At 43.1% G+C, this 17,641-nt stretch overlaps 2 protein-coding genes and 10 non-coding genes across 13 annotated transcripts; 11 read left to right on the forward strand and 1 right to left on the reverse strand.

Annotated features, from left to right (window-relative positions):
• Positions 1-5: 5 nt before the first annotated feature.
• LOC149665648 (uncharacterized) lies at positions 6-4,660 on the reverse strand. 2 transcript variants are annotated; one of them, XR_016368405.1, is made up of 3 exons: positions 4,143-4,660; positions 3,999-4,075; positions 6-156 (listed from the first exon to the last, which is right to left on the reverse strand). XR_016368405.1 is itself a non-coding variant. In XM_089841946.1 (2 exons), exons 1-2 carry the CDS (start codon positions 4,608-4,610, stop codon positions 4,061-4,063), a joined length of 483 nt encoding a protein of 160 aa, XP_089698072.1. In that variant the 5' UTR covers positions 4,611-4,660; the 3' UTR covers positions 3,628-4,060. The 2 variants fall into 2 exon arrangements, 1 of the variants encoding a protein (XP_089698072.1); XM_089841946.1 differs by lacking the exon at positions 6-156 and having other exon boundaries at positions 3,628-4,075.
• A 204-nt stretch (positions 4,661-4,864) lies between these two features.
• On the forward strand, positions 4,865-5,950 carry LOC149665649 (uncharacterized). The gene is made up of 3 exons (XM_089841948.1): positions 4,865-5,624; positions 5,683-5,816; positions 5,881-5,950. Exons 1-3 carry the CDS (start codon positions 5,366-5,368, stop codon positions 5,932-5,934), a joined length of 447 nt encoding a protein of 148 aa, XP_089698074.1. The 5' UTR covers positions 4,865-5,365; the 3' UTR covers positions 5,935-5,950.
• An 877-nt stretch (positions 5,951-6,827) lies between these two features.
• TRNAL-CAA (transfer RNA leucine (anticodon CAA)) lies at positions 6,828-6,949 on the forward strand. Its single transcript has 2 exons — positions 6,828-6,865; positions 6,904-6,949. It is a non-coding gene; the product is annotated as a tRNA-Leu (tRNA).
• A 1,006-nt stretch (positions 6,950-7,955) lies between these two features.
• On the forward strand, positions 7,956-8,077 carry TRNAL-CAA (transfer RNA leucine (anticodon CAA)). Its single transcript has 2 exons — positions 7,956-7,993; positions 8,032-8,077. It is a non-coding gene; the product is annotated as a tRNA-Leu (tRNA).
• Positions 8,078-8,331: 254 nt separating this feature from the next.
• TRNAL-CAA (transfer RNA leucine (anticodon CAA)) lies at positions 8,332-8,453 on the forward strand. The gene is made up of 2 exons: positions 8,332-8,369; positions 8,408-8,453. It is a non-coding gene; the product is annotated as a tRNA-Leu (tRNA).
• Positions 8,454-9,271: 818 nt separating this feature from the next.
• On the forward strand, positions 9,272-9,393 carry TRNAL-CAA (transfer RNA leucine (anticodon CAA)). The gene is made up of 2 exons: positions 9,272-9,309; positions 9,348-9,393. It is a non-coding gene; the product is annotated as a tRNA-Leu (tRNA).
• Positions 9,394-10,398: 1,005 nt separating this feature from the next.
• Positions 10,399-10,520, forward strand: TRNAL-CAA (transfer RNA leucine (anticodon CAA)). The gene is made up of 2 exons: positions 10,399-10,436; positions 10,475-10,520. It is a non-coding gene; the product is annotated as a tRNA-Leu (tRNA).
• A 1,194-nt stretch (positions 10,521-11,714) lies between these two features.
• On the forward strand, positions 11,715-11,836 carry TRNAL-CAA (transfer RNA leucine (anticodon CAA)). The gene is made up of 2 exons: positions 11,715-11,752; positions 11,791-11,836. It is a non-coding gene; the product is annotated as a tRNA-Leu (tRNA).
• Positions 11,837-12,279: 443 nt separating this feature from the next.
• Positions 12,280-12,401, forward strand: TRNAL-CAA (transfer RNA leucine (anticodon CAA)). The gene is made up of 2 exons: positions 12,280-12,317; positions 12,356-12,401. It is a non-coding gene; the product is annotated as a tRNA-Leu (tRNA).
• Positions 12,402-14,159: 1,758 nt separating this feature from the next.
• On the forward strand, positions 14,160-14,281 carry TRNAL-CAA (transfer RNA leucine (anticodon CAA)). Its single transcript has 2 exons — positions 14,160-14,197; positions 14,236-14,281. It is a non-coding gene; the product is annotated as a tRNA-Leu (tRNA).
• Positions 14,282-15,662: 1,381 nt separating this feature from the next.
• Positions 15,663-15,784, forward strand: TRNAL-CAA (transfer RNA leucine (anticodon CAA)). Its single transcript has 2 exons — positions 15,663-15,700; positions 15,739-15,784. It is a non-coding gene; the product is annotated as a tRNA-Leu (tRNA).
• Positions 15,785-16,978: 1,194 nt separating this feature from the next.
• Positions 16,979-17,100, forward strand: TRNAL-CAA (transfer RNA leucine (anticodon CAA)). The gene is made up of 2 exons: positions 16,979-17,016; positions 17,055-17,100. It is a non-coding gene; the product is annotated as a tRNA-Leu (tRNA).
• The last annotated feature ends 541 nt before the right edge of the window (positions 17,101-17,641 follow it).

The following is a 17,641-nucleotide window of genomic DNA, read 5'->3' on the forward strand; positions in this document are numbered from 1 at the left end:
ACCCCTGACGCAGTGGTTTATTGTTGCACGGTTTTTTGGAAACCATCGGACACGATGGGCTGTGTTTCCGATGTTCCCTCGATGGATGGTCCGTGCAACGCCACTAGTACAAGGCGATGCCGCAAAAGGCGCAGCGCGTCGTCTGTGTTTCTACATCTGCAAGATAGAAACCGTCTTTGGCCAGGGCTTCGATAGGAACGCAAGATTCCCACAAGCCCTCAAAAGTATGTCTTCGCCTAGCCTCGTAATTCATGCGAAAGAGATGCTGAAGCGGGTGTTGCCTCTTTGAAACCGTAGGGTCGACTGGTTGTCAAATCGGCGTTCAACAATCTCTTATTCGAGGTTTGGCGAAATCTTTTGGTGATTTTAACGGCCTCTAGCTGCAGCTTGTATTTATCCCGTTTAAAATTAAAAGGGACATTGACTGTAACTTCCTTTTCCGGATTCATCGCTACACTTTCAAAGGTTTCAAAGTCAAGTTTTTCAAGATTTTCTCGATTTAACGTCAACCCTTTAATTTTCTTGACTTCTTTTCCTTTGCTAGTGCAAAACGAGTAACTTTTGGCACCGGTACTACAAAAGGAAGTTATATAATCACCGCCGAGTTCGTCCGCCCAGCAACCAATATGATTGCCAGTTGGAATGTCAAACTTTCCCGGTAGATGGCGGTAGATTATCGAGTCGGTGTCACAATACAAAGCTGCGCGGTCTAATTGAAGCAGCATCTTGTTCAATTCGAGTCGCCCGTAGCAAGAAACAAAGCTCCCCACAATGGCCGACCCCAGTTTGTAGTCTAGAATGTAATCGCTTTTGGCTTTGTACGATAAGAGAGCGATCGACTCCGTAACTGGCCGTAAGTCGACTAATTCCAGAGTGTAATCGCTCGCGTATCGTATCAATTCGTAATAATTGTTGATAAAGATGCTGCGAATCTTTCCCGTATTTAACGCCATGCGACCCCAAAGAGAATTTAAATTAATTTTAGCGATATTACGCAGGGAAGGATTTGTTTGAATATCCGCCACGGTCAGAGAAAGCTTTTCATTCTTGTTTATATCAGCGATATACGCCTCTTTTTGCAGAGGCGTTTGCGCGTGAGCGGGAAATCCGGAATTCTTCACTTTCAAGGCGATAAAATCAGTCATGTACTGGGCAAAGAAATATTCCGTTTTTGGATAATGGTACACCTCGAATATATCGAGGAGTTTATAACCATGTTCCATAGCGGCATAGACTTCGACCGTTGGCCAAACTGATTCGAAAGCCCGTTCATTAACAGTGTGATCGCAGATTTCCGCTCGCAATTCTAGGCACGTGCGACAGAGGGCGTAAGCTAATTTACCACCGCTGCGAAAGGGAATTAAGGGGATGTGGAGATCTTGAGGGGCCAACAGACGACAACTCATAACGCCAAAATACCACCCTGGCGATTTGTCAAAATCTCTGTTATAGATTATGGGGTGGCCGCTAGGGTACGGACAATCGCGACAAACTTTCGGGTACAAAGAAATAATATCCTTGTAGAAAATTTTCTCCTCACCTTGCACGTGGCAGTTAAGAACAAAATTTTCCGTTCGTCCCCCATAGAGAGCGCTACGGGCTGATATTTGAGGTCGAAAAGTTAAACTTTTACAGAAAGCCTTTGCTTCGGCGTTTTCTTTTAAAAGCTTAGCAAATTGACACTCAAAAATCGAGGTATATTCATACCCGACCATCTTCTCTTTAATAAACAGCTCTCTATCTAGAGTCCGTTCGTACAGAAATCTGTTGCTGGCTTTGAGTTGGGTATTGTAGGCATTAAGTTTTTGGCATGGACAACCGTGAAAGTAGCAACCGTGGAAATCGTAGATTTTGGGCGGAGTTTCGCTATAGCCGTCCACTAAATAGCGCCCCACCCGATATTCACCCCCATAGCTTAAAGCCGTTCGCAATTTTATATTTTCCGTTTTCTCCACCCAAGCGAGATATTTTAAACTAATCTGACTGTGATTAAATTTTGCGTTATAGCCGTTAGAAGGAACAATACCCATGCTGTAAGGTTTATAGTAATTGTTAAGATAAATAGTGGTTAAAGCACCCGCCAAAGTAATATTTTTTAAGCAAAAAGGGTCTAATTTTGTTAGATCTACGTAAATTTTTCTAAAAGCTTCGACGCCTTGTCTTAGGACTTTGACGTCTTGAATGCAATATTTAATAAGCTCTTCTTTGATGTTGTAAATAGATCCTTCCATTGACGCGTACCAAGCTTGAAAATCTCGATAATCATTGGCCTTCATTTGAGCTACGTTAAAGTACGAAGCTTCAGGGATGACACCAATGTAATTAAGATTTTCTTCGGTATGAAAATCAAATGGAAAGAATCCTTTCGCCACATCGCCGAGGCTAAACATGCTGGTGAAATTACGCAGAGGTTGACTAATGTAATTAAAGCTATCGAGGAATCTAATTTGCGGTCCCTCAAGATGAATCATTAAAATTTTACTACCGTCAAAAATAACGGCAGGGGTGACGTGTCTATGGACTAAAGCGTTAAGAATTAAGAAGTTATCAAAAGCTTTCGCGTAATGAGCTACGACTTGAGTCTTGGTAAAGCGCGGTTGATACGTCTTACGTTTCTGTCCAGTCAAAACTACCTGCTCTACGCTAAATAAATAATTTAAAAATTGCTCGACGCAATTGGCGCCGTAAAAAATTTTAGTTTCAAAGCCAGCTTCAGTCTCTACGTCGCAAACTAGCAAAATGGGGACGTGGATATTATTTCTCAGAATAGTCTCAATGTCGTAATAAATAAACCGCGAGGCTTTCATTTTGGTTTCCAAAGGCATAACAAAATGTTCACCTGGCGGATGGCCTATTTTACACTGAGAGTATTTGGGATTGCAGTCGTGATCGTCACCCATCAGTCGCCCACATTCTAAACATCGTTTTTGGCTCGCGCAGGTGCCATTAAGTAAATGAGTTTCGTAGCAGGGGCCCGGGAAAAAGTAGCGGTGGCATTCATCGCAGCGTTTTAAAACATCCTCGTTGGTTAAATGAAAAGCTTCTCCTTGACACCGAAAACATATATAGGGTTTTGTATCCTCGGGGCATTTATGCTCTTTTAACAATTCACGTTTGTAAAAAGATTTCAAGCATAAATCGCAAGAGGTAACACCGCCCATCATGCCGTGCCAAGTTTTCGCGGGGTGGATATGGTCGCCAATTTTTAAGAGATAGATAAATTTAGGGGCTTGGGGGCCTTTGAAAAATATGGTAAAATTATTCGCAGCATCAACAATTACGATTCGATAATGGGGAACTAAATAATTTTGAAATTTTTGAATATCTTCTAGAGTAACGAAACCTTCGGGGACGCTGGCTTTTCGGTGCAAGATTTTCGCAATATTGCCCACGAGGGTGCTATTGCGTTTCAGTTTGTCAAAATTGTTCTGGTTAAAGGGCGGACCTTGCTTATTTTGTTGGTAAAAATTGCGATCGGCCATCTCTTTACCCAGAACTAAACTTCGAGCAAAGCAGAGGTTATCATTGTTCTCCATAAAAATAAATTGGTTATTTTGTTTAACGAAATAATCCAAATTAACCAAAGTTCTATTTTTTATAGATTTATAATAAGTCCCTATATTTGCATCGAGGTTTAGAAAAATTATGTCAAACTGAAAATCTTCACCATTAAAGACAAAGTCCCGACTAGATTGCGTTACTCTATAGATGGTGCGCATGATTCGCTTACTGGTGAATTTGTCAATTTTTATAAATTTAATATTAACGGGAGTCGTCAATCCGGGGGAGCTTAAAACAAATCGAACCCGATTATACCCGGGATTCTCGGTTACTAATTTACGTATAACTTCGTCGAGAATTTTTCGAAAAATTCGAAAAAAATCTCGCGTTGGAATGTCATTCAAATTTTTAAAAGCTATACGCAAATCGATTTGTTTACAATGCCACTTGCGACTTGTTTTGTCAATCTGCCGCTCAATTGTGTAGTACCGGTTTACCTGTGCGTGTTCATCTCTGTCGCTACCCTCCGAGTCACTCCCGCTGCTGCCGCTGCTCGAACTCATTTTTTGAATCTCTATCAGAAATAATAAAAATTGGAACAAAATTTTGGTTTGTAAATTTATTGTTAATAAGATACGTACTTTGCTAGGCGGCTGCTGAGCGGCTTCTGCGTCGTTCTTCACGTCGTCCACCAAGCGATGGAAAGCGTTAAGAAGTTTGATGGCGTCTTTGTTTTTAGCGTCAACGACTCTTTTTAGCCGCTTATGTCTACACTCCCACAGTTTGTCCGCCTGGGCGTCTTTTATATCTTTAAATTTATAGATACTGATGTCTATGTAGAAATCCCCCTTTCGCGGGGGGATTTTAGTTTCGAAATATTGCCCGTCGCTTCTCAAGCGATAGGACCCCTCAACCCCGTTGACGCCGACAACGTGTTTCTGCAACACGTCCTGGACAAACTCCTCGTCGTCAGAATCGAGGAGGATCTCAACGGGGTCGGGTTTTACAAATTGACTCAGCGTTCGTTGACCGTTGCTGGATCCTTGTCGATTATTAGGAGAAGACGGTGGAGATTCAAACATAGATTGAGACTCTTGGTACTTGTTCATGGCTGGATCGATTGTGAGAATCCAATACCAATGCTCAAGCTTTTATACCCAAAATCTTAGACCATTTTTTTTTTAGAATACAGGCTTAGACATGGTTTTTTTATTAAGAGTTTAAAAAATATAATTATGTCTGATACGCTATTTTTAATTTGACCTAAAAAACATTTTTTTATTGTGGAGTTGGTACTAAAGATTATAGAAGACATTAGGATATCTATCTATATAAAAAATACCTCTATAGTTTAATATTAATATACATTTATTTAGATTTAAATCATGTTAAAAAACAATTTCCGTCCCTCCCAAAGTAATTAGTTTTAACCTTCACTAATAAATTGTTTTTCTTATATAAAGCGATCTCGTGAGAATTATTCAAATTATTCGAAACACGCCTAAACAAGCTTTTGCATACGAATAATATTTGTCCCCTTAGGCATTTATCAAAGTAACTTCTTTTTAACCTTCGCTAAAGGGTTTTTTATATAACACGATCTCGTTTGAATTATTTAAAACACACCTAGACAACTTTTTTGCATACGAAAAAAAAACTTAGACCTCGGAGAGATTTTGTAATTTTATACCTATATATCTAATTAACTTTTTGGCTATTTATTGAATTTTAAAAATCTTGAAAGTATTGGCTAGACACTATTAGATTTGACCTCGCTAATTTTGTATATAAGCCCCGTGTTTCAAAATGAAAGTTATCAGTTGTTTAACTTCTGTTTCTGAAACACTATCCCAAAAACTTTAAGATGTCTTTTTCGACCGCTCCTCGTTTGCCCTGCCTGCCCGTGATCAAAATCCATCCGGCAGCGCTTACTCCCCGTCGTGCCACCCCCCAGTCGGCCGGGCTGGACTTATATTGTCCAGTGGATACCGTAATCGACCCTCACGGTATCAAAATCGTGTCGACTGGGTTAGGCGTGATGCTGCCCGAGAACAGCTACGGCCGCCTTGTTGGCCGTAGCAGCTTAACAGCCCAAGGGCTGTTTGTCGCCGAGGGGACGATAGGTATGTTTATTAGTTATTTTATAGTGTGTAAAAGTATAATAATTCTTAACAATAATAGACGCCGACTATCGGGGACCCCTAAAAGTCGTCGTCGCAAATGTCGGGGAAACCCCCTACGTTGTCAAGCGGGGTGATCGTTTCGCCCAATTGATAGTGACCCCGGTTATATTGCTAAGACCGGTGGAAACGGCGGTAAATATTTTCAAGTTTTTTAATTTAGAATTCAACTTGTAACATGTTTTTATGTTGTTTCTAGACTTTGACCCCGACGGCACGCGGCAGTGGGGGGTTTGGGTCGACCAGTGTTTAATCTTTTTAAATGGTGGTGGGTTTTTTCATATAAATATTTGTTATTGTATATATTATATTGTTTGTTATTAAAAATTTTTATTTCTATATTTGTTATTCTTGTCAGACTTATAATTATAGGCTTATTTTCTAACTCCACCTTAATTAGCCTATCCAATGATATTATCTCTTTACTTACGCTCCGCCTAATGTGACAAATAGGATCCAATTAAAACTGCCGCTTAACTCTCTAGTATGTTACATATAGCATGTACTAGCAATTTAAATATCATTTGTTATCATAGCCCTCGCAATATGTTGTGCCTCATTTTCTTTTTTGTTTACGGGTTAATAGTCAACGTTTTGTTAACTCTTTACGAAATTGAACGGCGAAGCAGAAAACAATTAGAAAATAAACCCAAACGTCCCTCCGCCGATTGCACTTCCGAGTCAAATAACGATACAGGGTCAACGTGAAAAAATGAACTCTTTAAAACATGTTTGTTTATCCTTGTTGGTTGTTGATTATTTTGTAATATATATTCTGTATTTATTTATCACCCATATCTGTACATCTTATAAAAAGTAAATATTTGATGTCTTAAAATCTGTGTTTTTATTAACTTTAGGCTTACAGAGAAAAAAGGGTAACACCCAATGTTAGCAAGCCAGGGAATGACGTCAAGGTTGACTATAGTTTTAGTTTTAGTTTAAGTTAAGAAGATGATGTCATGGGAGGGATGAAACTAACAGCTCGGGCTAGTCCAGACTTGTCTGAAAAGTTTGGTTTGAGTCTGGTGGATGGGGAGAGGGCGGCCATCTTGGGTGGCGGCCATCTTGGATCTCTGCGAATCTAGGTAGCTATCACTACTGGAACAGATGTAATTTTAAAACGTCCAAATTACATAAAACTACGTCAGGATGGCCGAGCGGTCTAAGGCGCCAGACTCAAGGGGCTTAGCTTCCTTCGTTTACGATGTGAATCTGTGTATTCTGGTCCTCGTTTGAGGGCGTGGGTTCGAATCCCACTTCTGACACGATGTGTTTTATGAAAAGAACTGGAAGAGATGTAATTTTAAAACGTCAAAATTACCAAAGACCACAACAGGATGGCCGAGCTGTCTAAGGCGACAGACTCAAGGGGCTTAGCTTCCTTCGTTCACGATGAGAATTTGTGTATTCTCGTCCTCGTTTTAGGGCGTGGGTTCGAATCCCACTTCTGACACGATGTGTTTTTTGAAAATAACTGGAAGAGATGTAATTTTAAAACGTCCAAATTACATAAAACCACGTCAGGATGGCCGAGCGGTCTATGGCGCCAGACTCAAGGGGCTTAGCTTCCTTCGTTCACGATGTGAATCTGTGTATTCTCGTCCTCGTTTGAGGGCGTGGGTTCGAATCAAACTACTGACACGATGTGTTTTTTGAAAATAACTGGAAGAGATGTAATTTTAAAACGTCCAAATTACATAAAACCACGTCAGGATGGCCGAGAGGCCTAAGGCGCAATACTCAAGGGGCTTAGCTCCCTTCGTTCACGATGTGAATCTGTGTATTCTCGTCCTCGTTTGAGGGCGTGGGTTCGAATCAAACTACTGACACGATGTGTTTTTTGAAAATAACTGGAAGAGATGTAATTTTAAAACGTCCAAATTACATAAAACCACGTCAGGATGGCCGAGAGGCCTAAGGTGCCAGACTCAAGGGGCTTAGCTTCCTTCGTTCACGATGTGAATCACTGTATTCTGGTCCTCGTTTGAGGGCGTGGGTTCGAATCCCACTTCTGACACGATGTGTTTTTTGAAAATAACTGGAAGAGATGTAATTTTAAAACGTCCAAATTACATAAAACCACGTCAGGATGGCCGAGCGGCCTAAGGTGCCAGACGCAAGGGGCTTAGCTTCCTTCGTTCACGATATGAATCACTGTATTCTGGTCCTCGTTTGAGGGCGTGGGTTCGAATCCCACTTCTGACACGATGTGTTTTATGAAAATAACTAGAAGAGATGTAATTTTGAAACGTCCAAATTACATAAAACCACGTCAGTATGGCCGAGCGGTCTAAGGTGCCAGACTCAAGGGGCTTAGCTTCCTTCGTTCACGATGTGAATCTGTGTATTCTGGTCCTCGTTTGAGGGCGTGGGTTCGAATCCCACTTCTGACACGATGTGTTTTTTGAATATAACTGGAAGAGATGTAATTTTAAAACGTCCAAATTACATAAAACCACGTCAGGATGGCCGAGCGGCCTAAGGTGCCAGACTCAAGGGGCTTAGCTTCCTTCGTTCACGATGTGAATCACTGTATTCTGGTCCTCGTTTGCGGGCGTGGGTTCGAGTCCCACTTCTGACACGATGTGTTTTATGAAAATAACTGGAACAGATGTAATTTTAAAACGTCCAAATTACATAAAACTACGTCAGGATGGCCGAGCGGTCTAAGGCGCCAGACTCAAGGGGCTTGGCTTCCTTCGTTTACGATGTGAATCTGTGTATTCTGGTCCTCGTTTGAGGGCGTGGGTTCGAATCCCACTTCTGACACGATGTGTTTTATGAAAAGAACTGGAAGAGATGTAATTTTAAAACGTCAAAATTACCAAAGACCACAACAGGATGGCCGAGCTGTCTAAGGCGACAGACTCAAGGGGCTTAGCTTCCTTCGTTCACGATGAGAATTTGTGTATTCTCGTCCTCGTTTTAGGGCGTGGGTTCGAATCCCACTTCTGACACGATGTGTTTTTTGAAAATAACTGGAAGAGATGTAATTTTAAAACGTCCAAATTACATAAAACCACGTCAGGATGGCCGAGCGGTCTATGGCGCCAGACTCAAGGGGCTTACCTTCCTTCGTTCACGATGTGAATCTGTGTATTCTGGTCCGCGTTTGAGGGCGTGGGTTCGAATCCCACTTCTGACACGATGTGTTTTATGAAAATAACTGGAAGAGATGTAATTTTAAAACGTCCAAATTACATAAGACCACAACAGGATGGCCGAGCGGTCTAAGGCGCAATACTCAAGGGGCTTAGCTCCCTTCGTTCACGATGTGAATCTGTGTATTCTCGTCCTCGTTTGAGGGCGTGGGTTCGAATCAAACTACTGACACGATGTGTTTTTTGAAAATAACTGGAAGAGATGTAATTTTAAAACGTCCAAATTACATAAAACCACGTCAGGATGGCCGAGAGGCCTAAGGTGCCAGACTCAAGGGGCTTAGCTTCCTTCGTTCACGATGTGAATCACTGTATTCTGGTCCTCGTTTGAGGGCGTGGGTTCGAATCCCACTTCTGACACGATGTGTTTTTTGAAAATAACTGGAAGAGATGTAATTTTAAAACGTCCAAATTACATACAACCACGTCAGGATGGCCGAGCGGTCTAAGGCGCCAGACTCAAGGGGCTTAGCTTCCTTCGTTCACGATGTGAATCTGTGTATTCTGGTCCTCGTTTGAGGGCGTGGGTTCGAATCCCACTTCTGACACGATGTGTTTTTTGAAAATAACTGGAAGAGATGTAATTTTAAAACGTCCAAATTACATAGAACCACGTCAGGATGTCCGAGCGGCCTAAGGTGCCAGACTCAAGGGGCTTAGCTTCCTTCGTTCACGATGTGAATCACTGTATTCTGGTCCTCGTTTGAGGGCGTGGGTTCGAATCCTTTTCTGACACCATGTGTTTTATGAAAGTAACTAGAAGAGATGTAATTTTGAAACGTCCAAATTACATAAAACCACGTCAGTATGGCCGAGCGGTCTAAGGCGCCAGACTCAAGGGGCTTAGCTTCCTTCGTTCACGATGTGAATCTGTGTATTCTCGTCCTCGTTTGAGGGCGTGGTTCGAATCCCACTTCTGACACGATGTGTTTTTTGAAAATAACTGGAAGATATGTAATTTTAAAACGTCCAAATTACATAAAACCACGTCAGGGTGGCCGAGCGGCCTAAGGTGCCAGACTCAAGGGGCTTAGCTTCCTTCGTTCACGATGTGAATCACTGTATTCTGGTCCTCGTTTGCGGGAGTGTTTTCGAATCCCACTTCTGACACGATGTGTTTTATGAAAATAACTGGAAGAGATGTAATTTTAAAACGTCCAAATTACATAAGACCACAACAGGATGGCCGAGCGGTCTAAGGTTCAAGACTCAAGGGGCTTAGCTCTCTTCGTTCACGATGTGAATCTGTGTATTCTGGTCCTCGTTTGAGGGCGTGGGTTCGTATCGCACTTCTGACACGATGTGTTTTATGAAAATAACTGGAAGAGATGTAATTTTAAAACGTTCAAATTACATAAAACCACGTCAGTATGGCCGAGTGGTCTTAGGCGACAGACTCAAGGGTTCTTAGCTTCCTTCGTTCACGATGTGAATCGCTGTATCCTGGTCCTCGTTTGCGGGAGTGTTTTCGAATCCCACTTCTGACACGATGTGTTTTTTGAAAATAACTGGAAGAGATGTAATTTTAAAACGTCCAAATTACATAAAACTACGTCAGGATGGCCGAGCGGTCTAAGGCGCCAGACTCAAGGGGCTTAGCTTCCTTCGTTCACGATGTGAATCTGTGTATTCTGGTCCTCGTTTGAGTGCGTGGGTTCGAATCCCACTTCTGACATGATGTGTTTTATGAAAATAACTAGAAGAGATGTAATTTTAAAACGTCCAAATTACATAAAACCACGTCAGTATGGCCGAGCGGTCTAAGGCGCCAGACTCAAGGGGCTTAGCTTCCTTCGTTCACGATGTGAATCTGTGTATTCCCGTCCTCGTTTGAGGGCGTGGGTTCGAATCCCACTTCTGACACGATGTGTTTTTTGAAAATAACTGGAAGAGATGTAATTTTAAAACGTCCAAATTACATAAAACCACGTCAGGATGGCCGAGCGGTCTAAGGCGCCAGACTCAAGGGGCTTAGCTTCCTTCGTTCACGATGTGAATCTGTGTATTCTCGTCCACGTTTGAGGGCGTGGGTTCGAATCCCTCTTCTGACACGATGTGTTTTTTGAAAATAACTGGAAGAGATGTAATTTTAAAACGTCCAAATTACATAAAACCACGTCAGTATGGCCGAGCGGTCTAAGGCGCCAGACTCAAGGGGCTTAGCTTCCTTCGTTCACGATGTGAATCTGTGTATTCTCGTCCTCGTTTGAGGGCGTGGGTTCGAATCCCACTCCTGACACCATGTGTTTTATGAAAATAACTAGAAGAGATGTAATTTTGAAACGTCAAAATTACATAAAACCACGTCAGGATGGCCGAGCGGTCTAAGGCGCCAGACTCAAGGGGCTTAGCTTCCTTCGTTCACGATGTGAATCTGTGTATTCTCGTCCACGTTTGAGGGCGTGGGTTCGAATCCCTCTTCTGACACGATGTGTTTTTTGAAAATAACTGGAAGAGATGTAATTTTAAAACGTCCAAATTACATAAAACCACGTCAGTATGGCCGAGCGGTCTAAGGCGCCAGACTCAAGGGGCTTAGCTTCCTTCGTTCACGATGTGAATCTGTGTATTCTCGTCCTCGTTTGAGGGCGTGGGTTCGAATCCCACTCCTGACACCATGTGTTTTATGAAAATAACTAGAAGAGATGTAATTTTGAAACGTCAAAATTACATAAAACCACGTCAGTATGGCCGAGCGGTCTAAGGCGCCAGACTCAAGGGTCTTAGCTTCCTTCGTTCACGATGTGAATCTGTGTATTCTCGTCCTCGTTTGAGGGCGTGGGTTCGAATCCCACTTCTGACACGATGTGTTTTTTGAAAATAACTGGAAGAGATGTAATTTTAAAACGTCCAAATTACATAAAACCACGTCAGGATGGCCGAGCGGCCTAAGGTGCCAGACTCAAGGGGCTTAGCTTCCTTCGTTCACGATGTGAATCACTGTATTCTGGTCCTCGTTTGAGGGCGTGGGTTCGAATCCCACTTCTGACACCATGTGTTTTATGAAAATAACTAGAAGAGATGTAATTTTAAAACGTCCAAATTACATAAGACCACAACAGGATGGCCGAGCGGTCTAAGGCGCAAGACTCAAGGGGCTTAGCTCTCTTCGTTCACGATGTGAATCTGTGTATTCTGGTCCTCGTTTGAGGGCGTGGGTTCGTATCGCACTTCTGACACGATGTGTTTTATGAAAATAACTGGAAGAGATGTAATTTTAAAACGTTCAAATTACATAAAACCACGTCAGTATGGCCGAGCGGTCTTAGGCGACAGACTCAAGGGTTCTTAGCTTCCTTAGTTCACGATGTGAATCGCTGTATTCTGGTCCTCGTTTGCGGGAGTGTTTTCGAATCCCACTTCTGACACGATGTGTTTTTTGAAAATAACTGGAAGAGATGTAATTTTAAAACGTCCAAATTACATAAAACTACGTCAGGATGGCCGAGTGGTCTAAGGCGCCAGACTCAAGGGGCTTAGCTTCCTTCGTTCACGATGTGAATCTGTGTATTCTGGTCCTCGTTTGAGGGCATGGGTTCGAATCCCACTTCTGACACGATGTGTTTTATGAAAATAACTAGAAGAGATGTAATTTTAAAACGTCCAAATTACATAAAATCACGTTAGTATGGCCGAGCGGTCTAAGGCGCCAAACTCAAGGGGCTTAGCTTCCTTCGTTCACGATGTGAATCTGTGTATTCCCGTCCTCGTTTGAGGGCGTGGGTTCGAATCCCACTTCTGACACGATGTGTTTTTTGAAAATAACTGGAAGAGATGTAATTTTAAAACGTCCAAATTACATAAAACCACGTCAGGATGGCCGAGCGGTCTAAAGCGCCAGACTCAAGGGGCTTAGCTTCCTTCGTTCACGATGTGAATCTGTGTATTCTCGTCCACGTTTGAGGGCGTGGGTTCGAATCCCTCTTCTGACACGATGTGTTTTTTGAAAATAACTGGAAGAGATGTAATTTTAAAACGTCCAAATTACATAAAACCACGTCAGTATGGCCGAGCGGTCTAGGGCGCCAGACTCAAGGGGCTTAGCTTCCTTCGTTCACGATGTGAATCACTGTATTCTGGTCCTCGTTTGAGGGCGTGGGTTCGAATCCCACTTCTGACACCATGTGTTTTATGAAAATAACTAGAAGAGATGTAATTTTGAAACGTCCAAATTACATAGAACCACGTCAGTATGGCCGAGCGGTCTAAGGCGCCAGACTCAAGGGGCTTAGCTTCCTTCGTTCACGATGTGAATCTGTGTATTCTCGTCCTCGTTTGAGGGCGTGGGTTCAAATCCCACTTCTGACACGAATGGTTTTTTGAAAATAACTGGAAGAGATGTAATTTTAAAACGTCCAAATTACATAAAACCACGTCAGGATGTCCGAGCGGCCTAAGGTGCCAGACTCAAGGGGCTTAGCTTCCTTCGTTCACGATGTGAATCACTGTATTCTGGTCCTCGTTTGAGGGCGTGGGTTCGAATCCTTTTCTGACACCATGTGTTTTATGAAAGTAACTAGAAGAGATGTAATTTTGAAACGTCCAAATTACATAAAACCACGTCAGTATGGCCGAGCGGTCTAAGGCGCCAGACTCAAGGGGCTTAGCTTCCTTCGTTCACGATGTGAATCTGTGTATTCTCGTCCACGTTTGAGGGCGTGGGTTCGAATCCCTCTTCTGACACGATGTGTTTTTTGAAAATAACTGGAAGAGATGTAATTTTAAAACGTCCAAATTACATAAAACCACGTCAGTATGGCCGAGCGGTCTAGGGCGCCAGACTCAAGGGGCTTAGCTTCCTTCGTTCACGATGTGAATCACTGTATTCTGGTCCTCGTTTGAGGGCGTGGGTTCGAATCCCACTTCTGACACCATGTGTTTTATGAAAATAACTAGAAGAGATGTAATTTTGAAACGTCCAAATTACATAAAACCACGTCAGTATGGCCGAGCGGTCTAAGGCGCCAGACTCAAGGGGCTTAGCTTCCTTCGTTCACGATGTGAATCTGTGTATTCTGGTCCTCGTTTGAGTGCGTGGGTTCGAATCCCACTTCTGACATGATGTGTTTTATGAAAATAACTAGAAGAGATGTAATTTTAAAACGTTCAAATTACATAAAACCACGTCAGTATGGCCGAGCGGTCTTAGGCGACAGACTCAAGGGTTCTTAGCTTCCTTAGTTCACGATGTGAATCGCTGTATTCTGGTCCTCGTTTGCGGGAGTGTTTTCGAATCCCACTTCTGACACGATGTGTTTTTTGAAAATAACTGGAAGAGATGTAATTTTAAAACGTCCAAATTACATAAAACTACGTCAGGATGGCCGAGTGGTCTAAGGCGCCAGACTCAAGGGGCTTAGCTTCCTTCGTTCACGATGTGAATCTGTGTATTCTGGTCCTCGTTTGAGGGCATGGGTTCGAATCCCACTTCTGACACGATGTGTTTTATGAAAATAACTAGAAGAGATGTAATTTTAAAACGTCCAAATTACATAAAATCACGTTAGTATGGCCGAGCGGTCTAAGGCGCCAAACTCAAGGGGCTTAGCTTCCTTCGTTCACGATGTGAATCTGTGTATTCCCGTCCTCGTTTGAGGGCGTGGGTTCGAATCCCACTTCTGACACGATGTGTTTTTTGAAAATAACTGGAAGAGATGTAATTTTAAAACGTCCAAATTACATAAAACCACGTCAGGATGGCCGAGCGGTCTAAAGCGCCAGACTCAAGGGGCTTAGCTTCCTTCGTTCACGATGTGAATCTGTGTATTCTCGTCCACGTTTGAGGGCGTGGGTTCGAATCCCTCTTCTGACACGATGTGTTTTTTGAAAATAACTGGAAGAGATGTAATTTTAAAACGTCCAAATTACATAAAACCACGTCAGTATGGCCGAGCGGTCTAGGGCGCCAGACTCAAGGGGCTTAGCTTCCTTCGTTCACGATGTGAATCACTGTATTCTGGTCCTCGTTTGAGGGCGTGGGTTCGAATCCCACTTCTGACACCATGTGTTTTATGAAAATAACTAGAAGAGATGTAATTTTGAAACGTCCAAATTACATAGAACCACGTCAGTATGGCCGAGCGGTCTAAGGCGCCAGACTCAAGGGGCTTAGCTTCCTTCGTTCACGATGTGAATCTGTGTATTCTCGTCCTCGTTTGAGGGCGTGGGTTCAAATCCCACTTCTGACACGAATGGTTTTTTGAAAATAACTGGAAGAGATGTAATTTTAAAACGTCCAAATTACATAAAACCACGTCAGGATGTCCGAGCGGCCTAAGGTGCCAGACTCAAGGGGCTTAGCTTCCTTCGTTCACGATGTGAATCACTGTATTCTGGTCCTCGTTTGAGGGCGTGGGTTCGAATCCTTTTCTGACACCATGTGTTTTATGAAAGTAACTAGAAGAGATGTAATTTTGAAACGTCCAAATTACATAAAACCACGTCAGTATGGCCGAGCGGTCTAAGGCGCCAGACTCAAGGGGCTTAGCTTCCTTCGTTCACGATGTGAATCTGTGTATTCTCGTCCACGTTTGAGGGCGTGGGTTCGAATCCCTCTTCTGACACGATGTGTTTTTTGAAAATAACTGGAAGAGATGTAATTTTAAAACGTCCAAATTACATAAAACCACGTCAGTATGGCCGAGCGGTCTAGGGCGCCAGACTCAAGGGGCTTAGCTTCCTTCGTTCACGATGTGAATCACTGTATTCTGGTCCTCGTTTGAGGGCGTGGGTTCGAATCCCACTTCTGACACCATGTGTTTTATGAAAATAACTAGAAGAGATGTAATTTTGAAACGTCCAAATTACATAAAACCACGTCAGTATGGCCGAGCGGTCTAAGGCGCCAGACTCAAGGGGCTTAGCTTCCTTCGTTGACGATGTGAATCTGTGTATTCTGGTCCTCGTTTGAGGGCGTGGGTTCGAATCCCACTTCTGACACGATGAGTTTTTTGAAAATAACTGGAAGAGATGTAATTTTAAAACGTCCAAATTACATAGAACCACGTCAGTATGGCCGAGCGGTCTAAGGCGCCAGACTCAAGGGGCTTAGCTTCCTTCGTTCACGATGTGAATCTGTGTATTCTCGTCCTCGTTTGAGGGCGTGGGTTCAAATCCCACTTCTGACACGAATGGTTTTTTGAAAATAACTGGAAGAGATGTAATTTTAAAACGTCCAAATTACATAAAACCACGTCAGGATGTCCGAGCGGCCTAAGGTGCCAGACTCAAGGGGCTTAGCTTCCTTCGTTCACGATGTGAATCACTGTATTCTGGTCCTCGTTTGAGGGCGTGGGTTCGAATCCTTTTCTGACACCATGTGTTTTATGAAAGTAACTAGAAGAGATGTAATTTTGAAACGTCCAAATTACATAAAACCACGTCAGTATGGCCGAGCGGTCTAAGGCGCCAGACTCAAGGGGCTTAGCTTCCTTCGTTCACGATGTGAATCTGTGTATTCTCGTCCTCGTTTGAGGGCGTGGGTTCGAATCCCACTTCTGACACGATGTGTTTTTTGAAAATAACTGGAAGATATGTAATTTTAAAACGTCCAAATTACATAGAACCACGTCAGGATGGCCGAGCGGCCTAAGGTGCCAGACTCAAGGGGCTTAGCTTCCTTCGTTCACGATGTGAATCACTGTATTCTGGTCCTCGTTTGCGGGAGTGTTTTCGAATCCCACTTCTGACACGTTGTGTTTTATGAAAATAACTGGAAGAGATGTAATTTTAAAACGTCCAAATTACATAAGACCACAACAGGATGGCCGAGCGGTCTAAGGCGTAAGACTCAAGGGGCTTAGCTCTCTTCGTTCACGATGTGAATCTGTGTATTCTGGTCCTCGTTTGAGGGCGTGGGTTCGTATCGCACTTCTGACACGATGTGTTTTATGAAAATAACTGGAAGAGATGTAATTTTAAAACGTTCAAATTACATAAAACCACGTCAGTATGGCCGAGCGGTCTTAGGCGACAGACTCAAGGGTTCTTAGCTTCCTTCGTTCACGATGTGAATCGCTGTATCCTGGTCCTCGTTTGCGGGAGTGTTTTCGAATCCCACTTCTGACACGATGTGTTTTTTGAAAATAACTGGAAGAGATGTAATTTTAAAACGTCCAAATTACATAAAACTACGTCAGGATGGCCGAGCGGTCTAAGGCGCCAGACTCAAGGGGCTTAGCTTCCTTCGTTCACGATGTGAATCTTTGTATTCTGGTCCTCGTTTGAGGGCGTGGGTTCGAATCCCACTTCTGACATGATGTGTTTTATGAAAATAACTAGAAGAGATGTAATTTTAAAACGTCCAAATTACATAAAACCACGTCAGTATGGCCGAGCGGTCTAAGGCGCCAGACTCAAGGGGCTTAGCTTCCTTCGTTCACGATGTGAATCTGTGTATTCCCGTCCTCGTTTGAGGGCGTGGGTTCGAATCCCACTTCTGACACGATGTGTTTTTTGAAAATAACTGGAAGAGATGTAATTTTAAAACGTCCAAATTACATAAAACCACGTCAGGATGGCCGAGCGGTCTAAGGCGCCAGACTCAAGGGGCTTTTTTTTTTTTTTTTTTTTTCCACCTACAACACTAGTGCTTAGCCGTTAGGCCTTGAGCACCAGGAAGAATTGAGCGGGAGACCCTACGCGGCCCAGCACTGACGGGGGCCGCTAGGTCGTATGTGTATAAGCAGGGAAGGAAATGAGGTTTACTTGGGAGGTGACGGAAGGTGGAATTGGGGTAAGTCACCTCCGGCGGACACGGGACAGTCGGCACCTATAGGGTAGGATCGCCGACATGTG

This window comes from Phalangium opilio, unplaced genomic scaffold, assembly GCF_054372755.1.
Source record: "Phalangium opilio isolate 3A_F unplaced genomic scaffold, DU_Popi_V2 ptg000061l_1, whole genome shotgun sequence".
Classification (NCBI taxonomy): Eukaryota; Metazoa; Arthropoda; class Arachnida; order Opiliones; family Phalangiidae; genus Phalangium; species Phalangium opilio.